General features: G+C 36.4%; 1 protein-coding gene across 8 annotated transcripts in view; it reads left to right on the plus strand.

The window, feature by feature from the left end:
• The first annotated feature begins 11,273 nt into the window (after positions 1-11,273).
• Positions 11,274-25,945, plus strand: part of LOC132126336 (membrane-associated guanylate kinase, WW and PDZ domain-containing protein 1-like) — a 127,375-nt gene continuing 112,703 nt past the window's right edge. For 5 of the 8 annotated variants that reach the window (XM_059537535.1, XM_059537537.1, XM_059537538.1 and 2 more), the window contains exon 1: positions 11,276-12,088. In XM_059537535.1, the coding sequence (XP_059393518.1) occupies positions 11,791-12,088 (298 nt within the window). In that variant the 5' untranslated portion in view covers positions 11,276-11,790. Of the gene's footprint in view, positions 12,089-25,945 lie in introns of all 8 variants that reach the window. The other 3 variants (XM_059537540.1, XM_059537536.1, XM_059537542.1) reach the window with 2 other exon arrangements.

Raw genomic sequence — 25,945 nt, forward strand, 5'->3', positions numbered from 1 at the left:
ACCCATAGATCACCTGCTATTTTGTCCAGAAGTAATTACCCAGTCCTCTGTTGGAGCATATGTGAGCACTGTGTATGCTGCTTATAGATTTCATTTTGTGAGGTTTCCCTCTGATTTCCCTGGCCTCAGTATGAGGTTATTATTGACTGGCATTATATGAAATGTCTCAGTCGATTTTTCAGCCCACTAATGCCTCGACCTGTGGAACTTCATCTGTCCTGCGAGACCTCTCTTAATGAGACTCGAATGCAAACCAAATCTCACCTCCAGCATTTGGAGAAGGTTGATGATTTCACTGCATATCCTAGTTGTCATGTATATCTGCCCAGTGCTTTTAGACTTCACCATCAAAGGGAGTCTTTATTATTCATGGCATGGTGAAGTAAGAGGTGGAAAAAGTGATTTTAAAAATGTGTGCTTTTCTTACATTAATTAAACATGGCTGTCAGCTGTGGGTCGACCACAGGTCTGGTTATCTCATTTTACATATACACCTAAACTGTCTTTCATCCCAGTCCAAGCCAAAGAAACGGTGTAGCCAAAGATATTGAGGCTGGACACTGGAGTTTTTTTTCACACAGAAATAATGATATGATATCTTTACTTGCTTTAACAAAATTGACAAGCTGGCTCTAGTGTACTGTATTTCACCTCCCTAATCTCAGTATTTCTCTTTCTCTCTCACACATGTAATCTATAACTCAGAAGAAGCAGAGTGTTTTGTGCTGACAACACCCTGACCCACAAAGCTCACGCTTTACGAGCTGCTCACTGACATGGATCACTTCATTCCGGAGTTATATAAACACGAGGAATGTGTGCACATGTGAATTCACAATATGAGTATAAATGCTTGATAAAATACTCTGACTCAACCATGCTGAACGGAATAAAAAGATACACTGTTAGGTGATTATATAAGATTAAAGGTGAAATGTGTGATTTCTGTGCCACTAGAGGCACCAAACAGAACTGTGGTGGTTCAAGCTTTGCATATTTATTAATATTTTTTGGACAATACAATTCAAAAATTCAACAAATAAATAAATAAACTGGACCCATTTTTATTGATTGCACCAATATATTGTTTACTGTAGGACTACAAAAGTGTTTTAAAAAACTAAATATCTAGTCTCACTTCGGCCATCCAAGATATAGATAAGTTTGTTTCTTTATTGGAACAGATTTGGAGAAATTTAGCATTATATCACTTGCTCATCAACAAATCCTCTGCAGTGAATGGGTGCCGTCAGAATGAGAGTCCAAACAGCTGCTAAAAACATCACAATAATCCACAAGTAATGCACACGACTCCAGTTCATCAGTTAATGTCTTGTAAGGTGAAAAGCTGCATGTTTATTTGAAACAAATCCACAAGGCATTTTAACTTTAATCTATCGCTTCTGGCCAAAATGCCCATCATATTCTCCATTATCCATAATAACACTTTCTCCAGTGAAAAAAACCCCCTGTTGCTCCTACATATTTGCTTAGAACTGTTTTTGTTCGTAGGACAACTTTTTCATTGGATAAAGCTATATGATGTAATTGAGCCGGATGCAATGGTTTGAAGTTAAAAATGTCTTTATGATTAATTTTTTTTTAAATTTATTTATTTGTTTTTAACAAACATGCATCTTTTTATCAGCTCTTCAAACTCTAGAGTTTTATCAGCTGTTTGGACTCTCATTCTGACAGCACCCATTCACTGCATAGAAGAGGATACTCTGGTGAGCAAGTGATGGAATGCTAAATGATTCCAAATCTGTCTAAATGAAGAAACAAACTCATCTACATCTGAGGCTGAGTAAATTCTCAGCAAATTTTAATTTTTAGGTGAACTATTCCATTAACTGTTTCTCTTCAGCAAGTACATTAAAATAGCATCTATTCAAGTCCATATGGAATTTTCCCATACGTAATATGAAAATGAATGGCATACATGTACATATAATCTGTATATATGCATATTTACAGGCTGTATTTTTCTCTGTGCTCCCCAAATCACCTCACAGTATGAGCAAAAAAACGACGTATGTGGACTGAGAGATGTAATTGAATGTGCCATGTCAAGCCTGAGGTAGAGAGCAAATGTTATGTAGCAAAGCAGAGCGAGAGAAAGAATGAGAGCAAGGCTCTAAAGGGACTTCAACAATATTTTCCTTGTGCGTTTATAGCCGCATTCCGGTAACACATGCATCTTCTGAAAGTTATTTTGGAAAGGCACTGTATTGAATTATTCTGGACTTGCTCTGCCTGAAACTTTATACACTTTGAAATGACCTATATGCGCATAGGCACTGTAATGATTAGCTGTGCAGCCCCTTTATTCTGGCATATACATGCGATACATGCTCACTTTCCTTATTTCCATCTGGATTTCAGCCAAGACTGCACTGAGTGTAGCACATGTAAAGAAACATAAAGACTTTCTGCCACACAGAGCCTGTATGCACTTTAAACTGCACTTTAAAACATACGAGAGACATTAGCATAAATTAGTGTGCTAGCGTTAGCTGGCTTATCCTTTAACCTGAAATTACACTTATAATGTTGTACAGGAAGACCTAATAAATGTGGGCCAGCAATTAGAGGTTATCTTCAAAAGCTGCATAAAAAGTTTAAAGCTTCTTCTCTTGAGGCAATCCAGACCTTCAGTGGGTTAAGAACATTAGTAGGTATGTGGTAGCTCCTATATTATATTATATTATATTATATTATATTATATTATATTATATTATATTATATTATATTATATTATATTATATTATATTATATTATATTATATTATATTATATTATATTATATTATATTATATTATATTATATTATGTTATATTATATTATATTATATTATATTATATTATATTATATTATATGCTTCAAAGGTATGGGGTCAAATACATGCTTATCAAGTCAGCATTTATTTGAACAAAAATACAGTAAAAACAGTAGACTAATACTGTGAAACATTACAATTTAAACTAATTTTAAACTAAACTTTTTATCATTTTAATATGCTGATTTGGCATGTTAGAAAACGGTTGGGCTGCTTAATATTTTTGCTGAAACCATGAAACATTTAATTTTTTCAAATAAGGAGAAAATAAATTAATATGAATAAATAATGGAAAATAATGACTATGTTTGTTAGTCTAGGAGTCTTTGAAAGCATATTTTCAGCATGCAGTGTGTAAATCTGTGGATATTTTTCTCTTTCCTTTGCTCAAATATTTAGGAAAGCTATCAAACATTAAATATCTTGTTTTTATTTCACTGCGCCATAGCCAGTAGAACCTATTTGTTGACTTTTAGTTGCTATATACAGTATATCAGGAACAATAGTATCATTTTCAAATGATAAAACCCAGATACAGAATCAATGAGCCCAAGCAGAAACCCTTGGAGTGCTTCTCCATTTGCCTTACAAAATGAACAAAGTGTCACTTTTTGAAGATTATTCATCATCTAATGATATTCGACCTAACTATTTTTTTAACCAAATCACCATTGTTATTTAATGTAGATTAAGGGATCTTCCACTGGGGCAGAAGTGTGGCCACTGATCAGAGTGATGATGTTTACGATCCCTGGTTTCTTTTCCACAAACATGCTTCATTATATGCATTTGATTCAGTGTGGCCTATATGTGTGTGTCACACCTAGAATCTCCCCTACCATTGCAAATTTTGCATTTAAAGGGTACAAAGTCCTCGTCTTGAATAATCACATTCAGCTTTTTGTGCCTAACCTACAGGCCAGTCAGGGTTGTGGGCCTACTGTAATTCATTCACCCACTCATGCCTCAAAAGAGGAGGAAAGGATATAAATGGAGTATAATTTTTTAGGTAATGTTGTTATTGAAACTGATCACACCAGAATGGAGTTCATCCTTCCACATCACTTTCAAAGCATTCCTGCAGTCTCAGTGGAAGCTGACACTGAACCATATAAAGAGATACTGGGGCCACACTGCATGGTATGTTTTGGAGCTGTTCCAGGTTCTTCAGGAGCTTGGTGGTTTCATAGAAACACGTGTAGAACAGGAGGTGCTCTTATAAAGCTGTGATTTACTGAATCTGTACAGGAAGCCCCACAAAGTGGGTGGTGAGGAGCCCTAAAGCCAAAGTTGAATTGATATAAGCAGATTTAAAGGAACTGTTTACCCTGAAAAATGAACATTCTGTCAACATTTACATGCAGTGCAGGAACAAATTACACATTTCATTTTTCATTGATATCGATGACAAAAGTACAAAGCAAAACATCAAATGTGAGCATGAATAAATTAATACATGAATAACATGAAAAACCTGAGTTGATTATCAAAGAAATATGCTAAACAGAGAATGTCACATGACTGCATAAACTCTCAGAAGAAAAAGCTTTTGATACGGTACTATTACAAACATTTATTAATATGTACTTATCTTTAAGTTACAAATATGTGCTCTTTAGCTTTTGTACTTCAGGGTATAGCTCCAGTGACAACTTTAAACTTTTTGTTTTCATAGAAGAAAAATATTATTCTATTTTTCTGTGCACATACACATACTGCTGCCAAGGTCACAAATTTCCCATCTAGGTATTTACCATTCCTCTTCAAACAGTAAGATCAAGCATAGTCAAGGACAGCAGTTGAATTAAAACAGAACAAAAGACTTTTATTCATCTTGTTTGTTGAGTGTAGCCTATCAAGGCTGATTCCCACGTCCATCCATGCTTTGAGTGAACGTTTATTTATAATACAGCGCACATCGCTGTGAAGGGACCATTTGGGTTTAATAGAAAAGTTTTGCATGCACCTCTTTTCATCTAGTTGCCAATGAATTCCAATAGGGATTTTTTTTTTAAACTGCTTTGAAAATGACTTTCAAAGAAGGATGTATTTTCAGATTTTACAGTGAAACATTTCAAGTTAATCCATAAATCAAACTGGACTTTTTTGTAAAAAAAAAAGCTAATTCTTTTAATCCACCCACTGAAGAGCTTTAGGGGATCATATTCTGACCAAAGGATGTTTGAAGGTTTTTATGGTACTTTCCAGCAATTGGATAGCACTTAAAGTGCATTCATGTTAAGCTAATGAACAGGATTGCAGCCATAGAGAAAGACAAACTGAAAGAATAAGACAGATGATGAGCAAAGACGGAGAGATTTGGGCTTCAAATTGTGCTCTGGTCAGCTGGTTGCGTTTAGTAAATAAAAAGTATGCAGGAAAAGTGAGTCTGACATCACTAAATTAATGTGTTTACTTGGACGCTCTAAATAACTATTACATCAATGTTATATATATTATTTAAATTTGCCACATTACACTTAATGAAAAAGTTGTTTACTCAGTTTTCACTCTTGTGTTGATATTGTATATAACCACACTTGGAATAATAACTAATAATAATCATGTTGCCTGATAAATGATTCAAACATGCACTCAGTATTTATTTTAATTTGATTAGCTTGTTGATATAATTCACACTTAAACCTGATATGAATGTTACACTCAGTTTAGTCAAAAGAAGAAAGAAAAAGAAAGAAGATGATACAAAATTGGTCACAAGTTTTATTTTTATTCTTCTTTCCATCTCTCTGAGGTCAATAGGTCATTATAGCTGAACTAGTGAACATCAAGGCATGCCTTGCAAAATCTGTATAGGATATATAAGTTTTTCTTTTTGACATTTACAGTATATACAGCTTAAAAGGATAATTCCCCAAATAAAAAATCTCTTGTCAAGCAAACACAGTTGAGCTTCAGTTTACCATATTTGATGTGCTTTTTGTATGTTTATCCAACCCAACCTCACAGCAATTTGTACATATTTTACGAGGTGGCTTGTACGAATTTGCCAAATCGTAAATATTTTAAGAGTTGCACAATTTGTATGAATTTGTACGAATGACCTGCACCTAACCCCGCGCCTAAACCTAACCGACACTGGGGTTTAGACAAATCGTATAAAATTGTACGAGTGAGGTCGTATGAATTAGCCACCTCGTAAAATACGTACAAATTGGCGTGAGATAGCAATGATTTATCAGTGTTTAAATTTGAATAAAATTGTAAATTAAAACTGTTCAACATTTAAAACAATCCTGTCTCTTCAGAAGGCTTTGATTAAGCCACTCGATTCATATGGATTACTTTTCTGATGTCTAATGTTTTTGCTTCATGAAGCTTGAAAAATTTGGTTGTGTGGACTGTCAAAACTGCTTCATTTACAACAGTGAGTGCAAGCTAGATTCAAGTGATTATTACGTTTTGAATATGGATATTTATCGTGCGAGACACTTTTTTTTTGATGTATGGACACTTTTTATTTAAAATCTTTTGGACTGAAGCAATGCAACATCTGCTGATTGCAATGTTGCAATCAGACATGGGGACTTGTGACTTGGTGACTTGGACTCGAGTCGACACGAGTCGCTATTTTTATGACTTGTGACTTGACTTGACAAAAAATAAAATACTTGAGACTTGACTCGGACTTGGAAGTTAAAGACTCGGGACTTGACTTGACTTGAGACACGATGACTTGAATGACTTGAGTGTTAATCACATTATGTTTTCAGTTTGAATATAAAATATATAAATTATTTTTTTTTAAATAAAATTGATTACTCAGCTGGAGCGCAGGCTGAGAATCGCGTTGTCATGACTGGACCAGGACACTATCATCAGTCATGCCCTCTCTACCTTACGCAAACCACGCCCACTTAGATCAGATAACACATCACATCAACATCTCAGCTTGAGGGGTACCGAGGGTCATCTCTTTTGTCGTCAATAATTCGCGCCTAAAAACGCGTGGAAATCGCTAGTTGCGCCGCTTTCTCCTTTCCAAATAGCGACTCGTGTCGACTCGAGTCCAAGTCACCAAGTCACAAGTCCCCATGTCTGATTGCAACATTGCAATCAGCAGATGTTGCATTGCTTCAGTCCAAAAGATTTTAAATAAAAAGTGTCCATACATCAAAAAAAAAGTGTCTCGCACGATAAATATCCATATTCAAAACGTAATAATCACTTGAATCTAGCTTGCACTCACTGTTGTAAATGAAGCAGTTTTGACAGTCCACACAACCAAATTTTTCAAGCTTCATGAAGCAAAAACATTAGACATCAGAAAAGTAATCCATATGAATCGAGTGGCTTAATCAAAGCCTTCTGAAGAGACAGTTGCGCCCCTGAGGCGTCGAGCGTGTCTCACCGCGTGCGCGTCGCGACCGCGTTGCTTCCATTATGAGCGCGCATACCGGTGGCGCATACATGGTTGGATAGGCCACATCGTGCTCGGCTTGCAGACAAGACTCTCGAATCTTATATTTTGCAAGTGCAATACCTTGTAATAGAGGCAATACCTTGTAATAGAGGTAATGACTTACGGATGTACTCTGAGAGAGAGATTGTGTTTGTGTGTGTGAGAGAGAGAGAGACACACTCGTGCTTCACCTGATGAAGGAAACCCAAACTGAGTCTGACTCCAATCACAACCCCAACATTCAGAAACTAATTGACAAAAATCTGAAGTATAATTATGATGAAAAATGAAAAAATGAATTTGAGCTCCAAACCAAACTCCAGTGTTATTCGGCCCTAAACAGAACCACAAAACTGGCAAATTACTTATCACTAAAGCAATTAAAAGAAAGACAAATCCTTTCAAAATATCGACTCCGTGATCATGATTTGGAAATAGAGATTGGTAGACATAAAAGATCCTGGCTACCGAGAGAAGAGAGGCAAACACTGTGAGCTGAATCAAACAGAGGATGAGAAACACTTCCTTCTTGTCTGTCCCAAATTCAGAACTACAAGAGAAACATTCTTCTCACAGTTTGAAGCTTTGAATCGTTCATTCTTGTCTCTAAATGACTCAGAGAAACTACTCTATATACTTGGAGAGAATGAGACGGCAGTCACAATAGCTGCTAAATATTTATACACCATACACACCATACGAAAGGGATAATTTATTATATTCAACTGTTTTATTTGATATTCTTAATTGTATATAATTACTATTATTAATATTAGAAATATCTGCTGCTGCTATTTTTATTGTATTTTATTGTAATCATATTTTATTCTGTATCTAAATGCTAAATTTGGCAATACTGTAACTCAAATGTCATGCCAATAAAGCAACTTGAACTTGAGAGAGAGAGAGAGAGAGAGAGAGAGAGAGAGGAGAAATGTAAGAAAGTTTAATGTTGTATGTAAACTGTGTTTGAGGGGAAGTTGTGGCCTAATGGTTAGAGAGTCGGACTCCCAATCGAAGGGTTGTGAGTTCGAGTCTCGGGCCGGCAGGAATTGTGGGTGGGGGGAGTGCATGTACAGTTCTCTCTCCACCTTCAATACCACGACTTAGGTGCCCTTGAGCAAGGCATCGAACCCCCAACTGCTCCCTGGGCGCCGCAGCATAAATGGCTGCCCACTGCTCTGGGTGTGTGTTCACAGTGTGTGTGTGTGTGTTCACTGCTCTGTGTGTGTGCATTTCGGATGGGTTAAATGCAGAGAACAAATTCTGAGTATGGGTCACCATACTTGGCTGAATGTCATGTCATGTCACGTCACATCGTTTGAGAGAGAGAGAGAGAGAGGGGGGTGTTCAGAGAGGAGTCTGTTGGATGTTTAGCTGTTATTTGTTTTATGGACTCAATGTTGAAAATGTAAAACATTTCTGTTGGCAGAAGTGAAAAATAAATTATTTTATGAAGTTGATTTTGTTTGATTCCATGATGTATTTTACTGAACATGAGTATTTACAATGCAAATCCAAATTATTTTAATTTACTGTTACTTATATATTGTCTTTTAACTTTATTAAGATCAGATTCTGCAGGTAAAATTACAATAATAAGGTGACTTGACTTGGACTTGACTTGACTTACTACAGGACTTGACTTGACTTGACTTGACATAACTTGTGACTTGACTTGACTTGACTTGCCCAAGAAAAAAATACTTGGGACTTACTTGAGACTTGAAGGTTAAGACTTGAGACTTACTTGAGACTTGCACATGTGTGACTTGGTCCCATCTCTGGTTGCAATGATAGATCGCATTTTATGATTTAGATTTTATGTAACTCCGACTGGATTCGTCCGAAAGATGAAAGTCATATGCACATAGGATGCTTCGAGGGTGAGTAAAAAGAAGCCTAATTTTCATTTTTGGGTGAACTAACTCTTTAAGTCTGATGTTGATATATGTGATGCTTGCCACTAACCAAGTTACAATAGTTACAATCAGTACAAATGTAGGCTTTTAAATACTGTTTTTAGATGCCAAATCCAGCTAGAAACTAGAACAAATAAACATGCATTGGTGAAACCTGATTTGAACGTTCACAATGGGATTGTGTGGGGAAATGGTTCATTCTGCTGTAGGTCAGCTTATAAATAACATAATAAACACATTCCATAATGAAACAGAATGAAAAATAATCATTTGACTGACATATTGCATGTTATGCCAATGTGTTTATCATGTGTTCATCAGCTGAGAGCGATGAAGGGGGTTGGGAGAGAAGAATGTAGATAGTTTGCCCTCTGCAACAGGGGTTGCTTGCGGGAAGGCATGGGAAGGCAGATGGATTCAAATGAAAAGGAGAAACAGGGGTCACAGTCACTGTGCATCATCCACCAAGACTTAAATGATGTGTTCTGGCAGGGACGTTTGTGGTAGAAAGCCAGCAGTGAGAAAGTCTCAGGTCAGAGAGGATTTGACTGGCAAAATGAGAGAGACAGAGAGAGGGAGAGCGAGAGAGAGAGAGAGAGAGAGAGAGAGAGAGAATGTTGTTGTAAGTTGCACACCCAAATATCCAACTCTGCTTCCACATCAGGTGTATGCCTTCCTTACTTCCTTTCTGAAGCAGGAAGGTGCAATACTGAATTGAAGCAATTTTTTGTCACACAAGTACATTGAGGTTAAGGTCTCAGCTGGCACAGGCCAACGAGAGGGACATCAGATTTTCGCTGGAGCCAAACAGCATTTACTTAGCACTTCAAATTTGCTCATGATTATTTCAGGAGTGAAATCGGGTTAGACACGTTACATCACCATTCAAAGATCCCAGATGCAGCAGGCTGGCACGGCGTGAACACAGCGGGCGTCTGATAGCTCCACTGACGATTGGAGGAGAAGTTGCACTATTTAAGCTTAAAAGCACTCTTTTTCCTGTCCCATCCAGGCCATTGGTTGGCATCTCCAGGGAGAAGGAGTACTTTGAATGTTATTTTTAGGATCAGAGAGCTCATTTGCTTTTCCCAAGGTGAACAGCGAAGCCCATCTGATCCCGACGACGGCCCTCCACGTGTCAGGCTCTAACACTCTGTAAGACAAACACATGAAGAAAAAATATCCTGTATGACTATGGACATAAGTGACAGAGGTGAAGAAAAATAGAGTGTAATTGAATTGGGACTTACGTTATTTAAAAACACAAACATTTGCAAAGAAAAATTAATGGAATGGTTGATCGTGACAGTATTGACATTGATAACAATAATTCTATGACTCGATACTGATACAGATATAGGAAAACAAACACACAAAAAAAATATGACTTGATATTATATATGTAAATTATAATATAACAACATTATGTATTACACATAATAGTAGAGAAAACTGCTGTTACTGCATGTTACATCTGCACATGTATTATGAACAATATATTTGTGATAGCCATAACTTCATAAATATATAGACACTATAAACAGCGTTTCGGAAAATATGGCACATTTTTTTTAGGACAACAGACATGGTAGGCAGGTTGAACCAGAATAACAAGGATTTATATGGGATGAGTCCTTATGCTAGGCTAAATTACTACACAAACCAACACTTCTGGCAAACAGGTTACCCAAGAGTGTAGGAAACAAATTCCTATCTTTTTAAACAGCAAGTCTGAAACATAACAAATACAAAACTACTCTGTAAATCTTTTAGGCTGATGATTTATGACTCAGGCCCAGTACAGTGATTCTGAAGATGTTTTCAATGAATTGCAATTACAGTCAACTAGGTTCACATGCTGACTGTAACCATTTATAAAGTCTAGGCGAGATTATTGATACATGTCTATGTTTGTATGCATTTATTTATCGCAGCATTTGGAAGATATATAACACGCGAGGCGTTTAATGAAAATCATGTTAGGTTTGTAGATATTGTTTTTCTCTAAATGACGGACTTTAGGACCTGGTGACGGACGCAATGAGGATTCCCTTCAAAAGTCCGATGGGAAATAGTGCGCATGAGCACACGTTACATTGATCTCTAGTTGAGAGCAGGCAGAACAGGATGAAATGTATCAAAACAGACGTCAACGCTGTACCTGTTTAAAGGAGCCGTGAACCAGGAGGAAGCTTTCACCGACAATTCAGGAATTCTACGTAGAAGTGTTTTAGACAAAAAAATAACTATTTTGGAAACTGTTTAAGACTTAAAGAAGTGTAGTTAAAGAGGTTTATGAAATTAAAACACAAGCAGATGAGCGCAACCAAGAGGATTAAAGGCAAACATGTTAAGAAAATGAGGAAAACAATACAGGCTAATTAGAGAAGAGCTCGGAGTGGGAATTTCATTCGGTGAACAGCCGGACAATGGCTTTAGTTTGTTTTTCTTTCTTTTTTTGGGCTGCGAAGAAGCTGCATTCATGACCGAGGAGACGGAAAAGAAACTTTACCGCGTGTGCGTGGGATATTTCATTCTATGAAACTATTGCGTTTTCTTGTCTGTCAGCGGAACCACCTGTTTCTAGACGGATTTTGTTGATTCATCATGTCCAAAGTGGTACAGAAAAAGAATCACTGGACCACCAAAGTTAACGATTGCTCGATCTGTAAAGACGCCCGCGGCGAGCTGAACGTGCAGCTCCTCGGCGGAGCGGAGAATGGGGAGTTCGCCTACATCGGACCCGTTAACGGGAATGCCGTACAGTACAGACATGGGAAAGTGTCCGAGGGGGAATTACTGCTGGAAGTGGAGACGCTCTCTGTCTCTGGATTGCCGCTGTATGATGTGTTGACAGTGATCAAGAACTGCAAGGGACCAATAAGGTTGAAAACTGTGAGGCAAGGTAAGAAGAGTGCTCTATTCTCACTTTTCTTTTTCCCATGTGATGTATTTCCTGTAAACAAATCAATAAGGAATTGTTTCCCCACGTAACAGCTATGCCTGAAAATAGTGCATAATGCTTGGACAAGTAGTGATAGGCCTATTATTTATGTATCCTACTTTTTTTTAAATTAATGAAATAATTAATTGAATCCATACAGTAGGCCTAGTGATTTTTAAGTGTCTGTTAACTGAAATGATGATTTTTATTTATTTTTTAATTTATTTAATAATTAATATTTGTTTTAACTATAAATGCTTTCCTTAACCTCATTAGACTACAAAAATAATGGGCAACATTTATTTATTTGTTGTGTTTATGTTTGTGTGTGTGTGTGTGTGTGTGTATATACATATATATATATATATATATATATATATATATATATATATATATATATATATATATATATGCATACATACGTAAATACATAATATTTATTTATTTAGTAATTTTTCTGTTGTTGCATGGTTGTCAAATTTCACAGACAAGACAAAATTTTCATGGGTCAGTTCACAGGAGATGGGTTGTGCATCCCTGAAAAAAGAGCCCCAGCAGCAGTACTTTTATATTTTTATGTTATTACAGTAATTTTTGAAAATTTATTTTCATCTTTTTTCCTGATGTCATATAATGAGTTGATGAGTAATGAGTGAATGAATCTCTGTTCTGAAGCATTGTGAAACTAATCTGCCTTTAGGTTAAGTCAAGTTGAAATAAGTGCAACTTGACAAAATCCATTTCACGGAAGGTCAGATATGCTGAAGACCCTTTTCAGACGCTCTTTGATTAGTTTAAAGCATTACTTACTAAATAAAATCACATGTGAGACCATTTGTTGCATTTCTAAGCGCATTCGTCATTTATTTGACTTTATTCCTTTATGAGGAGTTGATGAGTGAGCTTTTATTCCCAGGTAAAGGCACTACAAACTGTCCATTGTACTGAAGCTGTGGTGACTCCCCACAGGGCTCTGCCTCATCACATGGTTTGAGTTATGCTTCTCTCCCCGCTCTGTATGCTTCTGCCTGTTTTATCAAATGACTTCAGACAATATCAGGAAACCAGCCAATCAACTCGGACAGCATTCCCAGAGCACTACTGGGCCCAGCTCCAGCTCTCTCTCGCTCTCATACACACTTCATATACATTCTGGTGTTGAGTTTCACCATTTATAATCTATCATGCTGTCTGAGAATTTTTTGTTGTAACCAGCCTTAATTATGAAAATGTTTTTGGCAACAAATGCCATCTGTGTTTCTGAGTTTGTTAACAAAGTCTTAATTTTTTTCGTCTTGAACAAGCTGGTGATCTCAAACCCCCCTTGCTTTAGACTTGTAAGATGAATTATTGATATGAAATGCATTAAGCTGAGCTTGAAATGCATTTCTCATGGTTCAAGACTCTGTACGCTCTTGTTCATACAAGAACCTGTGGGTCTTCACACTAGTCATGGCCTTTTTCATATATATAATAATGAGCACACAGCCCGTCCATAACCTTCGGCACAGTTAATACAGAGCACAACAAATTCACTCATTAATCTTCATTGATTTTTACATTAAGACTCTCAGTCCTGTGGTGACCCTACTAACAGTCTGTGCCCTGGCAGCTTTCTCTGGAGGTAATGTGTAATAGGAATACCTTTCAACACTGTTGTATTGATTGATGGAATAAGCCTCTTACTCTTCAGCTGAGAAAAAAAGTGTTATTGGTGATGTCAGCAGAGTTGTGGCTCTTAGAGCTGAAAGTTTCATGGGATGGCAGTTTTGAGGAAAATTTATGGCTCAATGACATGATACTCATTATTTTGTTTAATGTATTAATTTACTCAAAATGCAATTTGTGCATACAAAGACATGAATATGTCTTCTATGAAGAACATTTTTAAAACTTATGAGTTAAAATATATGACCTTTTCACTTTTTTTCACCAAATTCATCAAGTGTAGTGTTACAGTACATCACTTACTCACTAATGGATCCTCTGCATTGAATGGGTGCCATAAGAATGACAGTACAAACAGCTGATTAAAACATTACAGTATTCCACACGACTCTAGTCCATCAATCAATGTATTGAAACATGCAAAGCTGTGGGTAATAAACAAATAAATCAAGATGTTTTTGATGAGCCCTCTATCTATAATTAAGTTTTCTTGAGTGAAAATTTGTCTTGTCTGAATTAGAAGAGAAATGTGCACACATTGTTTCACTTGTAAACTGCGCTTAGTCATTTTAAAGAAATATGTCCGCTGGTTTTTAATGTGAGAGGGCAATTGAAGATGGACTTTTCAACTGGAGGAAGCCTTATTAGATTCATATTTTGGCCAGAAGTGATGGATTAATGCCTTGCGGATTATTGTTATGTTTTTAGCACACTGTTTGGACTCTTATACTGATGGCACCCATTCACTGCAGAGGATCCATCGGTGAACAAGTGATGAACAAACAAACTCCTCTACATCTTGCCCAGACTGTATGTTCACTTGATATCATGATGCATTTCACAACAGGACTATTTATCCTGTATCAGATTACTCTAAACAAATGCTGATCCTAGATCAGTTTCCCACTCTGTGCTTTCTGAAAAGGGTAGATTGACACACTGCTCTACATCTCTCTCTGTCTGGGTGCTTCTGTGTGGGATTTGACATCGGGCTGGATTAGGCTATGCCTGGCGAGAAAATGCATGTGTATTTTGCATGTCCACAGCCTCTTTTTGCACAGGGATAATGCTTATCTACCCTAAACCAATAAAAAAGGGGACTGTGAAATGCCATTAAGCCATTGGTCAGGGGTTGCCATGAAGTTATTTAGTATCTGGATCACATCAGGCTGACGAAGCTGTGCCCTTACTTTTGCTTGTTTGAATAGTCAAATTTCAGCCCTGCAGCATTTCACATTGTATATCAAACACCATTCCATTTCATACATGCATATATTTTTATATGGCCGGCTGATAGATTTACTGCGCTGTAAATTAGTTGATGCGGGGGATGCAGGACTCATGTGGAAGTGTTTATTTCCTTTTCCTGAGTTCGGTTTAAACATCTGTGTTGTTCAGGAGAAAGAGAGGAACACAGTCTGCTTCCTATCACGGTTGGTGAGTCAGGACAACTTAAAACAATGAGGAAAGCTACCCGTTCTTTCAGTGCTCCAAAAAAGGGAACACCAATAAAGGAGTGAATGAATGAACAAATGATCTCAACCACATGTTTTTGCATACACCTGTGGTTATGCAAGTGAAATTTGTGTACACTCCGGTGTAACTTTTTTAGGACGTAACACATAATACTTTTAAGGTGTATGAGAATTTTTATTGTAAAAATAACTAGCATTTTAGTTCAAGTTTCATGTTCAGTTTTGTTGGTCATGAGATTTTTAATGACTTTTAGGTTTAACTTAGTATTGTGGCTGTCAGTCAGAGGATCACAGATTGACTGAAGTATTTGTTAACAAATCAGTAGGCCTATATAAAATAAAACAATCGTTTTTATTAAACACACTGTTCTAAAAAGTATTGGAGTCACAAAATAAATAATGGTTTATTAATTTAATACCAATGCTACCAGCAAGCAAGAATGTATTTGTGTTGGACAATGGGTGACCTTTAAGTCAAAAAGGTCGAGAACCACAGATTAATCTTAAGCAAATTGTGGATCAAATGTTGGCTCTAGAGATGTATCTTTTAGATGGTTTCTGAAGTTAGAGAGGGATCCAGCTGTTCTGATAGAGTTCAGATCATGCCTCTATTGAGGAATGATAATTTAATCTCAAGAAAGTGGTCACTCACAGACCACAACCTAGAGATACCAGGACTAAGGAGTTTTACTCCAAGAAAACCAGACCTTTTCTGTCGAAGCATGATATTGTGGAGCACAAATATTTATGACTGATTTTTTTTCTTTTTGTGATGTGGTCAGTTAAGTTCATTGACCTGGATGCCATTATCACCGAAAGTTAAAAATACTTAAACCCCCGAACTCTGTACCTTTCATTGGTGAGCTTAAACTTGACACAGAACACATAAAAAGTGGTTTAATATGATAATGTTGGTATCACCAAAGGGTAATAGAGGTTTTTATATAAATCAACAGGTCCTTCTGCTCACTCAAACATTGACATTTTTATTAATATAAGTGGTAAGGGGAATTGGTTACACTGGTGTTTGTACAGTATGACCGTTCCAAGGTAAAAGCACATTTCCCCTCAAACTACATCATGTGTATCCACAGGGAAAGCTTCTGTCTAACTGGGCTAATAGAGTCTTGTGACTTACTGCTGCTGGCAGGACATAACTGACCTGTGGTGGATGGCGTACAGAATTTTGAATTCGCTGATCAAATCAGATGTTGCTGTGTCAGTATCATAGAGTAATTTCAAGTGGACACATACTCGTGATGTGGCCCTCTGCGATCAGACTCACAAAACGTTATACAAAGCTAACCTACACTGTCTTATACATGACAGTGATGCATGTTTCTTATAAATGTTCCACCTCAGAGTACAAAAAGTACAATTATTTCACAGAATTCTGACTACTTCAAACAAATGTGTCTACTTTTTATAATCGCAGCAGACTTTATATTTTACAATTGTAATGTTTTTTTCCCCATCAAATCTGTATATATTTATATTTCATATATTACCATGTACTTCACTTTAACAACTTCAATTCCTATTTTAAACTTTAATCGGACAATTAACAGTTACATTTTTTACTCTGAGGCGGAAATGTGCTTTTGTAGTTTCCTTCCTGTTATAAGAGTGTGGAAGGGTTGGAGATTTATAGTGATTGCTTCCATTCAAGCCCAGGTTGCCGAAGAGATGAGCAAACATTCAGCTGAATGTCAGATACTCAGGGCTGGTGTGTGTTCAGTGATGTCAACAGCTCACCGGTCTCAATAGAGGTTTCTGGGAAGGCTCGGGTGGCTCTTTAGATAAAACTCCTTTGTCTTTGTTTTGCTGGTCACATTTCTCAAGATCTCACATGTAAATACTCAAACATTAATACTGAAGCAAAAGCCTGTGAAATCTAATATCTCTTTTCTCTCGTTCTTTTATTAGCCAGTAACTTTCTCTCTATGTTCTGCTGTTGTTTTCTTCTTTCAGTTTAATCTGAGCAGCACTTTTTTATTGGTAAAATAGAAATCGCAATCCTAATCGTAATGCTTTTGTCACTTTTCGGTTAGTGATGCTGCCCCACATTTCACAACATCAGTCAAAGTGTCCAGCAAGCCTTACGAGTTTGGTTAGTGCTTTTTTTTGTTTATGTTTCCGGGCCAGTTTTCCATTCGTAAGTCTTTTATTAGGCACAGTCTGTCTGTTGATTGTCAACCAGTCACACATGAACTGAAAGGATGTGAAAGATTTGTGATTTCTGAATCAGCAGATGCTTTGAAAGGCAAACAAGCCTGTGGTGAGTGATGGCTGTTAGAACATTGCGCTTCTGCTTTATGGCTGAATAAATCAGCATCTGTCAGTTGTGAATCCCTGAATCAGTTTCAAAAGTTGTGCATGGGTTTCGTCAGTTTATATTAGGCAGATTGATAGCTGAAATCTGGCCTATATTGCTGTCATTAAGACACATGGAACTCTTGGATGTTAAGAGTGAGAATTGTACAAATTAAATGATTATGATACAGATTCATATTCAGTGAATGGTTGTTTTTTCTGATTTTGAGGAAGAAAGAATGCTTAATAATTTTTATAACATTCCCAATGTCTTGATTCTAAGCATTGCTCTGGGTCACAAACTTTGACATTGATGAAACTTGGAAAAAACCTGGAGAATATCTCCTTCAGATAATATTATACTAAGTGACATCTGTGGAGAGAGACAAAAGTTAGCACAGGAAAACACGATTTGATAGTTCCTCCTGCAGGGAGAAACGCTGCAGAAACATAGTTGGGTGCATCAGATGTTCTGATCAGCCATGCATATCCTCAGCTTTGCTGTTGTTGCCCTCTTTTCTCAATGGTTTTCATAGCAGTCTCTCAAACAAACACTAAATTGAACTTAACCTCGGGATAATCCTGGCCTTTTTCCGAATCGTAAGCGGTTACCTATATTATAAAGGACACCAATTAGCAGTTTGTGGTTCATGTATACAAACACTGCATTTTCTTTGTCTGGCTGAGAATTTTAGCGAATGATTTCTTAATTCTGTAGAAAACACTATCATTGGGACTATTGGGGGAAAATACTGTTGCTTGACATTTACAGTAAATGTTTTTGTAGTGCACATGACTTATTTAATTTTGTAGCATTCAAGCCATATTGACTATGGAAACTGTTAGATTTGATTGTCTGGATTATGTTGGGAAAGCAGTGTTCCGGCTGGACCTCTTCGAACTCTAATTGAATACCCCTGTTATATTCGGTTGGATTATGCTTCATCATCCCAGGGTCTCTGGAGATGTTGCCGTGTGTCCAGCACGATGTGTTTTTCCAGCACAGTTCTGTTCAGCCGAAGCCCAAGGGTCTGAATACTACACAGATCTCATTAAAGAAGAGGCCTTTTCTTTTTCCGTCTTTGCTCGTATGGCCTTATTATGAAAAGAGAAATGGCAAGAAAAGGAGTATGGGGTGTCTCACAGAGCGTTTTGAGGGGGTCAGACTAGTTCAGGAGGATTTAGACAGGCTTTTATTGTCAACAATAGCAGACAGGCTACACATTGCCACCCCTGGGCATCCTTTTTTGGTGCCTTCTTTTTTCTGCTTTTCATCGAAGAAAGCCATGCTTGAGCTAATCACCATGCTCCTGCTCTTTTCAAGTACTTTTCATTGCAAAATGCATTATCCCAGAGATTTAAAATGTAAATTCATGCATGTCTGTGTTAAAGTTGAAGTACTAAAATTACTAAAACTGAAATTAAAATAAAACTAAACTAAAATAGTCACTAAAATTCTAATGAAAACTAAAAAATATGAAAGCTAATTCCAAATTTGACTAGATAGGATGTCAATAATACAAAGAAGCATTGGTGTCTAAATATTTTGGCATGGACCTTGTTTGAAAAGGAATTTAGTTCAGAGACGGACTAATGTTTCAGCAGGAGGTACTTAAACACCCACCCAAACACATGTACACCCACCCGTGGAAGGATGCACCCCACTTTCAAAAGGGAAAACGAATCAAGCAATTAAATTTAATAACCATGTGTTAGTATTTACAGAAGGAAGTCAGAATCTCTCCCACAACAAACCCTCCTGGAACATTCCGCCTCTGATATAAATAACTTTTTCTGCACATTTCAGTTATTAAATCAAAGAAATCCAGCACTGTGATCTCTTCGTTTGCTGCTTGTCAGTTATTCTGGTTTTAATTCATTTCTCACACACTAACGTGCTGTTCTTGCTTTCTAAATGAATCAAATCTTCAGTCTGAACGGCTAAAAGCTCCAGCTGCAAAATAACCGGCATGATTCGAAACACTTGTGGTTCTGAATGTAATGATGACTGAAGCGTGTTGATGCGTAAACCATCCCAATGCCTTCTGTTAGCATGTTTATGGTGGGACGGGGGTGCGTTTGACAGTATGCAGCTGAGGTGAGGCTTCCATATGTTTACAGTAGGATCAATCCTGACAGCGAGGGCCACTGTACGTGACATCCGCTGTCATTGTTTCCCATCTTTGTTGTCTATGAAATGAGGGACGTGTGCGATCTTGTACTAATGTTGGATTCTGTGCAGGTTTTTTTTTGTGTGTGTCTTATATTGCTGTGTGTGTGTTTGAGAAAGAGTCATACTTCTCATCAACACCTTTTTAATTGCTTTCTTTCACTGTGCATTGTCATTAATTAATCTTCACATGCTTTTCTGTTGTGTCTCTAGCTGTCTTTCTCGCCATGGTTACCCAAGTCATGGTGCTGTGGTGTTTATGTGACTGTGTGAGCACAGTTCCCTCCCAGTTGACCGGGTCAAAAACTCACACATACACACACACACACGCACACACATGCACAGATTGTCTGCTAAGATCCATCATATTCTGCCTGTAGTAAGTCAGCAGGGTTGTTTTTTTTCTCTTCATTGTCATCTATTTACATACTTATTCGACCAATTTGTCCTATCTTGTATGTGTTATTTTAATTTTTGTTTTATTTCTTAAAGGTAATATTTATATATCATAGTGATGGGATAAATCACAATGCAGTTGTTTTTACTGTAAATTTATTTATTTATATTAAAAATGTATTAAACAATCATAAATTTAATTTAATTAAATTAAATTTTAAAAGATGCAAACTTTAGATTATTTTAATAAATTAGATTATTTTATAGAAATTATATTAAATTTTATTTTATAAAAAATATTGCCACCAATTATGACATACAGTACCACCCAATTTTACCGTGTTTCACTCTGGTGATGAAATAAGTTATAATGCAGTCCTTTTTACTATAAAATTATTTATTTATTTATAATTTAAGCAACCATAAGTTACTTGATCTGTTTTGTTTTTATTTATTAGTTTTATTTTTTTATTTTATTTTATTTATATTTCATGCAATCTTATAGGAAAGATTATTCAAAGATTGTTTAAAAAAATATTATTTATTTTATTTTAATGTGTTTAGCAAGTTAGCGTAACAATTTTGTTTTATAAACAAAAACTCAAAACCATAAATGTGGTAAACCTGGTAAATATGATGTTAAAATTCTGATTGGATATATAAATGTGGCAAGTTGCTAAGTAAACAAAGTAACAACACCTTTGCAGAATCAACTGTATAATCAAATTGCTCTCAATCCTACTGCATTCTCACTTCTACTCTGTCCATCTCAAACTTCATGGCAGAAAAGCGTGAAGACGAGGGTGGTGCTATTAGCGTTTGATGCTATTCTTAACCCTTTAATATAGCAGAGTCAGTTTAAATTAAGCTATACAGCACTGCTTTACTGGCATGGCCTGTAATTGCACCAACAGCTTTAAAGGAGGCCATTCATGGAGTCTGGTCGCCATTTTTGTTTTCCAATCTGCACCTCTCTTGCTCTCTGTGGATAGTTGGGTGGGAATAATTTGTGCTAGGCTAAAGGTCTAAAGTTGCCTTGTGGTATTTTTTTCTGTCTGTTTTTCATTTAGCAAGGATTTTTCCTATTTAGTAGCATGCTTTAGACTTCTTCTCCTTCATTACAGAGAGAAGGAAAAGAAAGTTGTCTTCAGCACCTCTGAGAGGAAGGGAGGAAGAGGCATGACGAACCAATTCTCTCCATCTGTCGCTTTTTTGTGGTGGAAAAAAATAGTTCAGACTTTGAAGTTTTTTTTGTCTTAGGTCATTGACAAAGACGGAGACAAATTGTGATTCTTGGGAGTCGCTGGGATTAGGGAGGCTAATTTGAGTTTTTTTTTTTCTCACATTTTAAACTTTTCTTTTTTTAGAGGTCATTCCAAACTAGGCTGACTTTCAAAATGAGTGTGTGTTTTAAATTTGACATTTTCACTAATCACTGGGTCAGTGAGTTTTCTCGAAAGTAGAGAAATAGGTTCTAAATGAATCATTCATAGCTACATTCTATGAAATGGTTGATCCAGTTCACAAATCCAATTGATTCAGCCCTTAAATGTTGTACTTTTCTTCACAGACAGCTGTTGTATGACTTCAGAAGACTTGTATAGTATAGTTGTATGGATTTTTATGAAGCTCTTTCTTTCCATTTTGGAGCTCAAGGTGGTTATTATGAACTGTATTGTATTTCACTATAGTAGTGGTTTTGGAATGACATGAATATTCATTTTTGAGTAAACTATCCCTTTCGTCTTATGAAGGCTCTCTGCTGCTCATATTTGAACCTCTCTCAGCAGGTTTAGTTTGGTGATGTTTACCTTGAATTCATCTCATGTTACATTGTTGGGCTGCACTGCACACACACACACACACACACACACACACACACACACACACACACACACACACACACACAAACACAAACACAAACACAAACAGACTCTTTCCTACATTACCTAATTGAATAAGTCCTGTTGCCAGGTATTGCAATTAGATCTTTCTGTGGAGTGCATTGTCCTGATTTGAAAAGTGCAGACTGCAACATCTCTCCTTCACTCTTTCATTTGAGCCCTTCATTTTCTCTGTCCCCATCACATAGGTTTTTTTTAAACTTCTTTATTTTCCATCTTTAGCCTTCCTTTCCCTCTTCTTCACTGACATCCCCCTTTTTATTAAGTAAACATGTGGGTTGACGCATCACCGGGTCTGTTCAATACATTCAGAGAGGCCTCTGCTGGAGAAGTGGTTGAGTGGTTAACATTGGGCCTTGGTGCTCATATGGCAAATGCAGGTTTGAGTCCAACCTGCATTATGTTCAGATTTCATTCTTGTAGTGGTGGTCTAGCAGTTATCACAGTTAGTATCATTGAGAATCTTTTATAGTTTTTATTATTATTTTAATATTTTTTTTGTTTTGCATATTTTTAGTTAAAGTTTTAGTAATGTTGCTGTGTTTTTTGTTATGTTCATTCTTTGTTATATGTATATAATTTGAGTTCGCTTTAGTTCTTTTAGTACAGAAATTGAAACTAAATGAAAATCAGTTAAAATAATATACATTTCTTTTTAAAGTTTATTGTAATTCTAGTAACACATTTGTAAATGTTTTTATTTTTAGTTAGATTTATAGCTATAAAAAGCCTGCTCGTGTTGAGCTTTGGTGCTTAAATGAGAAATCCTGGTTTGAGTCCAGTGACTCCAGTCGGCATTCTATCCAAATCCTATTCTTTGTCTCCCTCTTATTTTCTGTCCCTTAAATACTGCATCAAATGATAAATTGTTGCAATGGTTTTTATTGCTATTATTTATACAATAATTCTATAATTATTTCATTTTTTAAATGCTTGTAATTAATTTATTAATTAACGTATGCAATTTCAATCAGATGAATGAATGTATTGCTAATCTATTGTTATGCTGTTCTGAAACTCACAAATAAGTGCAGCAAATGCTGATATATTGGCCTAGCTTAATATAGGTCTGTATTGATGTGCAAAAATGTAAGGGCTTTTAGATAGAGCTTTAAAGGGGAATTGGATGCCCATTTTGGTATGATTCTTTACGGTCTTCATAAAATGTCTGCAAAATACTTTGGTTAAAATTCCTTAATAGTCATTTAAAACAACACCCCTTTTACCTTGTCAAAACCAGCTCTGTTCACAGCGACCTGTTTCGGTGCATGTTTCTTTAAATGATAATGAGCTACTGCCAATGAAAATAGCCTAAGATGTTGACATGGCATTAAATAAAAATATACTACTACTATTGCTACAGGAAAAATGGCGGACCGCATACAACTGGCTGAGTGTGGAAATATGCTAATACAGGACAGTCTGTCAGCAGCTGTGGGCAGGGCCGGAGCAGTATGACATCATACTGCTCAGAAAATCAAAAGGGCTTGATAATTGCAAACTTTTATATGCAAACACCATGTTAAAGTGAATTTTGCTTTCAATATCCCCTTTAATTTTAGTATCTGCTATTTTTAGTTAATTTGTTGCTGAAAAAACCCCTAAGTAAAGTTCAAGAGCTGAGGTGGGGAAAATGTTTGGCATGAGCTGCATTCAATTTAATACTGTTTGCTGACTCAGATTCTGCAGCGCTTGTGAAACACAGATGCTGGGAAAGTTTTAAGTCCAGGCAGAGACAACATGATGAGCCCTTTCTGCTGTTGCCCTGACTGGTGTCACTTCCTCAGTATCATTTCCTGATTCCTTTACTTCCTACCTTTGTGTGTCTCATCTTTTCCTCTTCACCTTTTGCCGTGCTTGTCCTATTTTAAGAAAACAGTTGTGTAGTTTGTTAGTTCCTTTGAGTCAACACCTAATTCTAAGGAGGACCAGGAGGCAGTTTGGTTTCTTAAAGCAAATAAATGAGAAATGACTGACTAAAATATCCAGAGTGCCAGAAAATTCACATGACACCTGTTTACTTAACAGTCAGTAGAAGAACTCTAGAATGTTCTGGTGAATGTTTACACGTCTCCATGCTCTCTGCCTGTACTGGAACGTCAGGAATCTTGCCTAACTGGTCTCTTCTGACATTATCTCTGTTTTTCTGTCCTTGCTTTGTCTGTTGTGTGTAATAGTTCACATATCTTATCTCGTACATGAAGCTGCTCTCTACAAAATGCCTTTGAAACACAAACCCTTTGCTAAGACATGGTGCTTCCATTTTTGAAAATACCTTTTGAATTCCACTGGCTCATCCTTAAATCTGAAGCCTTAAATGGAGGTAACAGGGAGTAGATAGTGACGTTGCACTGGCACTGAGTTGCACTGCTGTGGCTTGCACGCTTGATCCTGAATGCCAGAGATTACAGCACAGCTCCACTAGTTACTGTGGACTGACTGTATATGTAACACACCTGCTCTCTGGGCGGGACCTGTCAGACAGGTTGGGGTGAAACTGACAGATATCTTCATTCCACTTGTGAACAGGTGTAGAAAGAGTCCAGAAGAGAACCCTTGTTGTGTAAGTGCCATTATGAACGCTTTAATTCATCACATCCTTTGCTATGCAATGTTTTACACCATTTGAATGCTCTTTGTGGGTTAGATGACTATGTTGGATTTGATGAACTTTGACCTGAATATTAAGTTAAATTTAATTTAATTTAATTTAATTTAATTTAATTTAATTTAATTTAATTTAATTTAATTTAATTTAATTTAATTTAATTTAATTTAATTTAATTTAATTTAATTTAATTTAATTTAATTTAATTTAATTGTTAGATAAAATGTACATAGATTGTCTGATTTTTGATATTGCCCTAAAATATGCAAGTTTGGAGTAATGGAGGTTTGGAGTAATTTTTTTGGTTGTTAAAAAAAATTGTGCTCTTTCAAAACCGTTGCATTCAATCCTTCGTTGGCTGTGCTGATTTAAATCTAGTTATGTCTCGTGTCACAAGCTCGCTGATGCAGGTAGTGACAATTCTCTCTGGCAAATCTGTGATCAGCAGAGTTTACATGTCACGTTTTGATAACGGTATGGTTCACTTGAAACCTCAACCGAGGTGGTACCGAAAAAAGTACTAGACACCAGGTACGTACTGACAGTGTTGGGGTAACGGATTACAAGTTACGCGAGTTACGTAATCCGATTACTTTTTTCAAGTAACTAGTAAAGTAACGCATCACTTTTTAATAAGTTACCTTTTCAAATAAGTAACCCCACTTACTTTTTATTGATTGAAAGCTCTCATGTCCAAATGTTGAGAGAAATCAGGAGTAAGATGTTACTTTAGTTCTAGAATAAATGTGAACATCCATTAATTCATCTCACACGCACACACACACACACACACACACACACACACACACACAAAATGATTGTTTTCCTCAAAATTAATAAAAACAAGTAAAAAGCAACTCAATCAAGAATATGACTCAAAGTTGCAATAATTAAATATGTTAAATAATACAAATATTCTTTATGTATTTAATTCCATTTCATTAACCAAATTTTTTGAGTGGAGGCTCAAATAATTATGTGAGGAGTGTATAGTCATTGGTCACATAACTTGAAGATTTATTGGCCACAAGAGGGTCTTAATGGACTCATACACTGATTGATGTCGAAAACAACCTTTCCTTTTGTTATCTAGCCTTTGTCAGAAATTCATAATATTATATACGTCTCATGCAATAACACAGAATACAAAGCTTGTTTTACTGAAGATCAAATTACCTGCATTGAATACAGTGTATGTGCGCACTGGGTCTATATTAATCACAAATGTCTACTAGGGATGCATGATATGACCATAACTGTATTGACCAGTGCTGTTTTAATGTT

This window comes from Carassius carassius, chromosome 44, assembly GCF_963082965.1.
Source record: "Carassius carassius chromosome 44, fCarCar2.1, whole genome shotgun sequence".
Classification (NCBI taxonomy): Eukaryota; Metazoa; Chordata; class Actinopteri; order Cypriniformes; family Cyprinidae; genus Carassius; species Carassius carassius.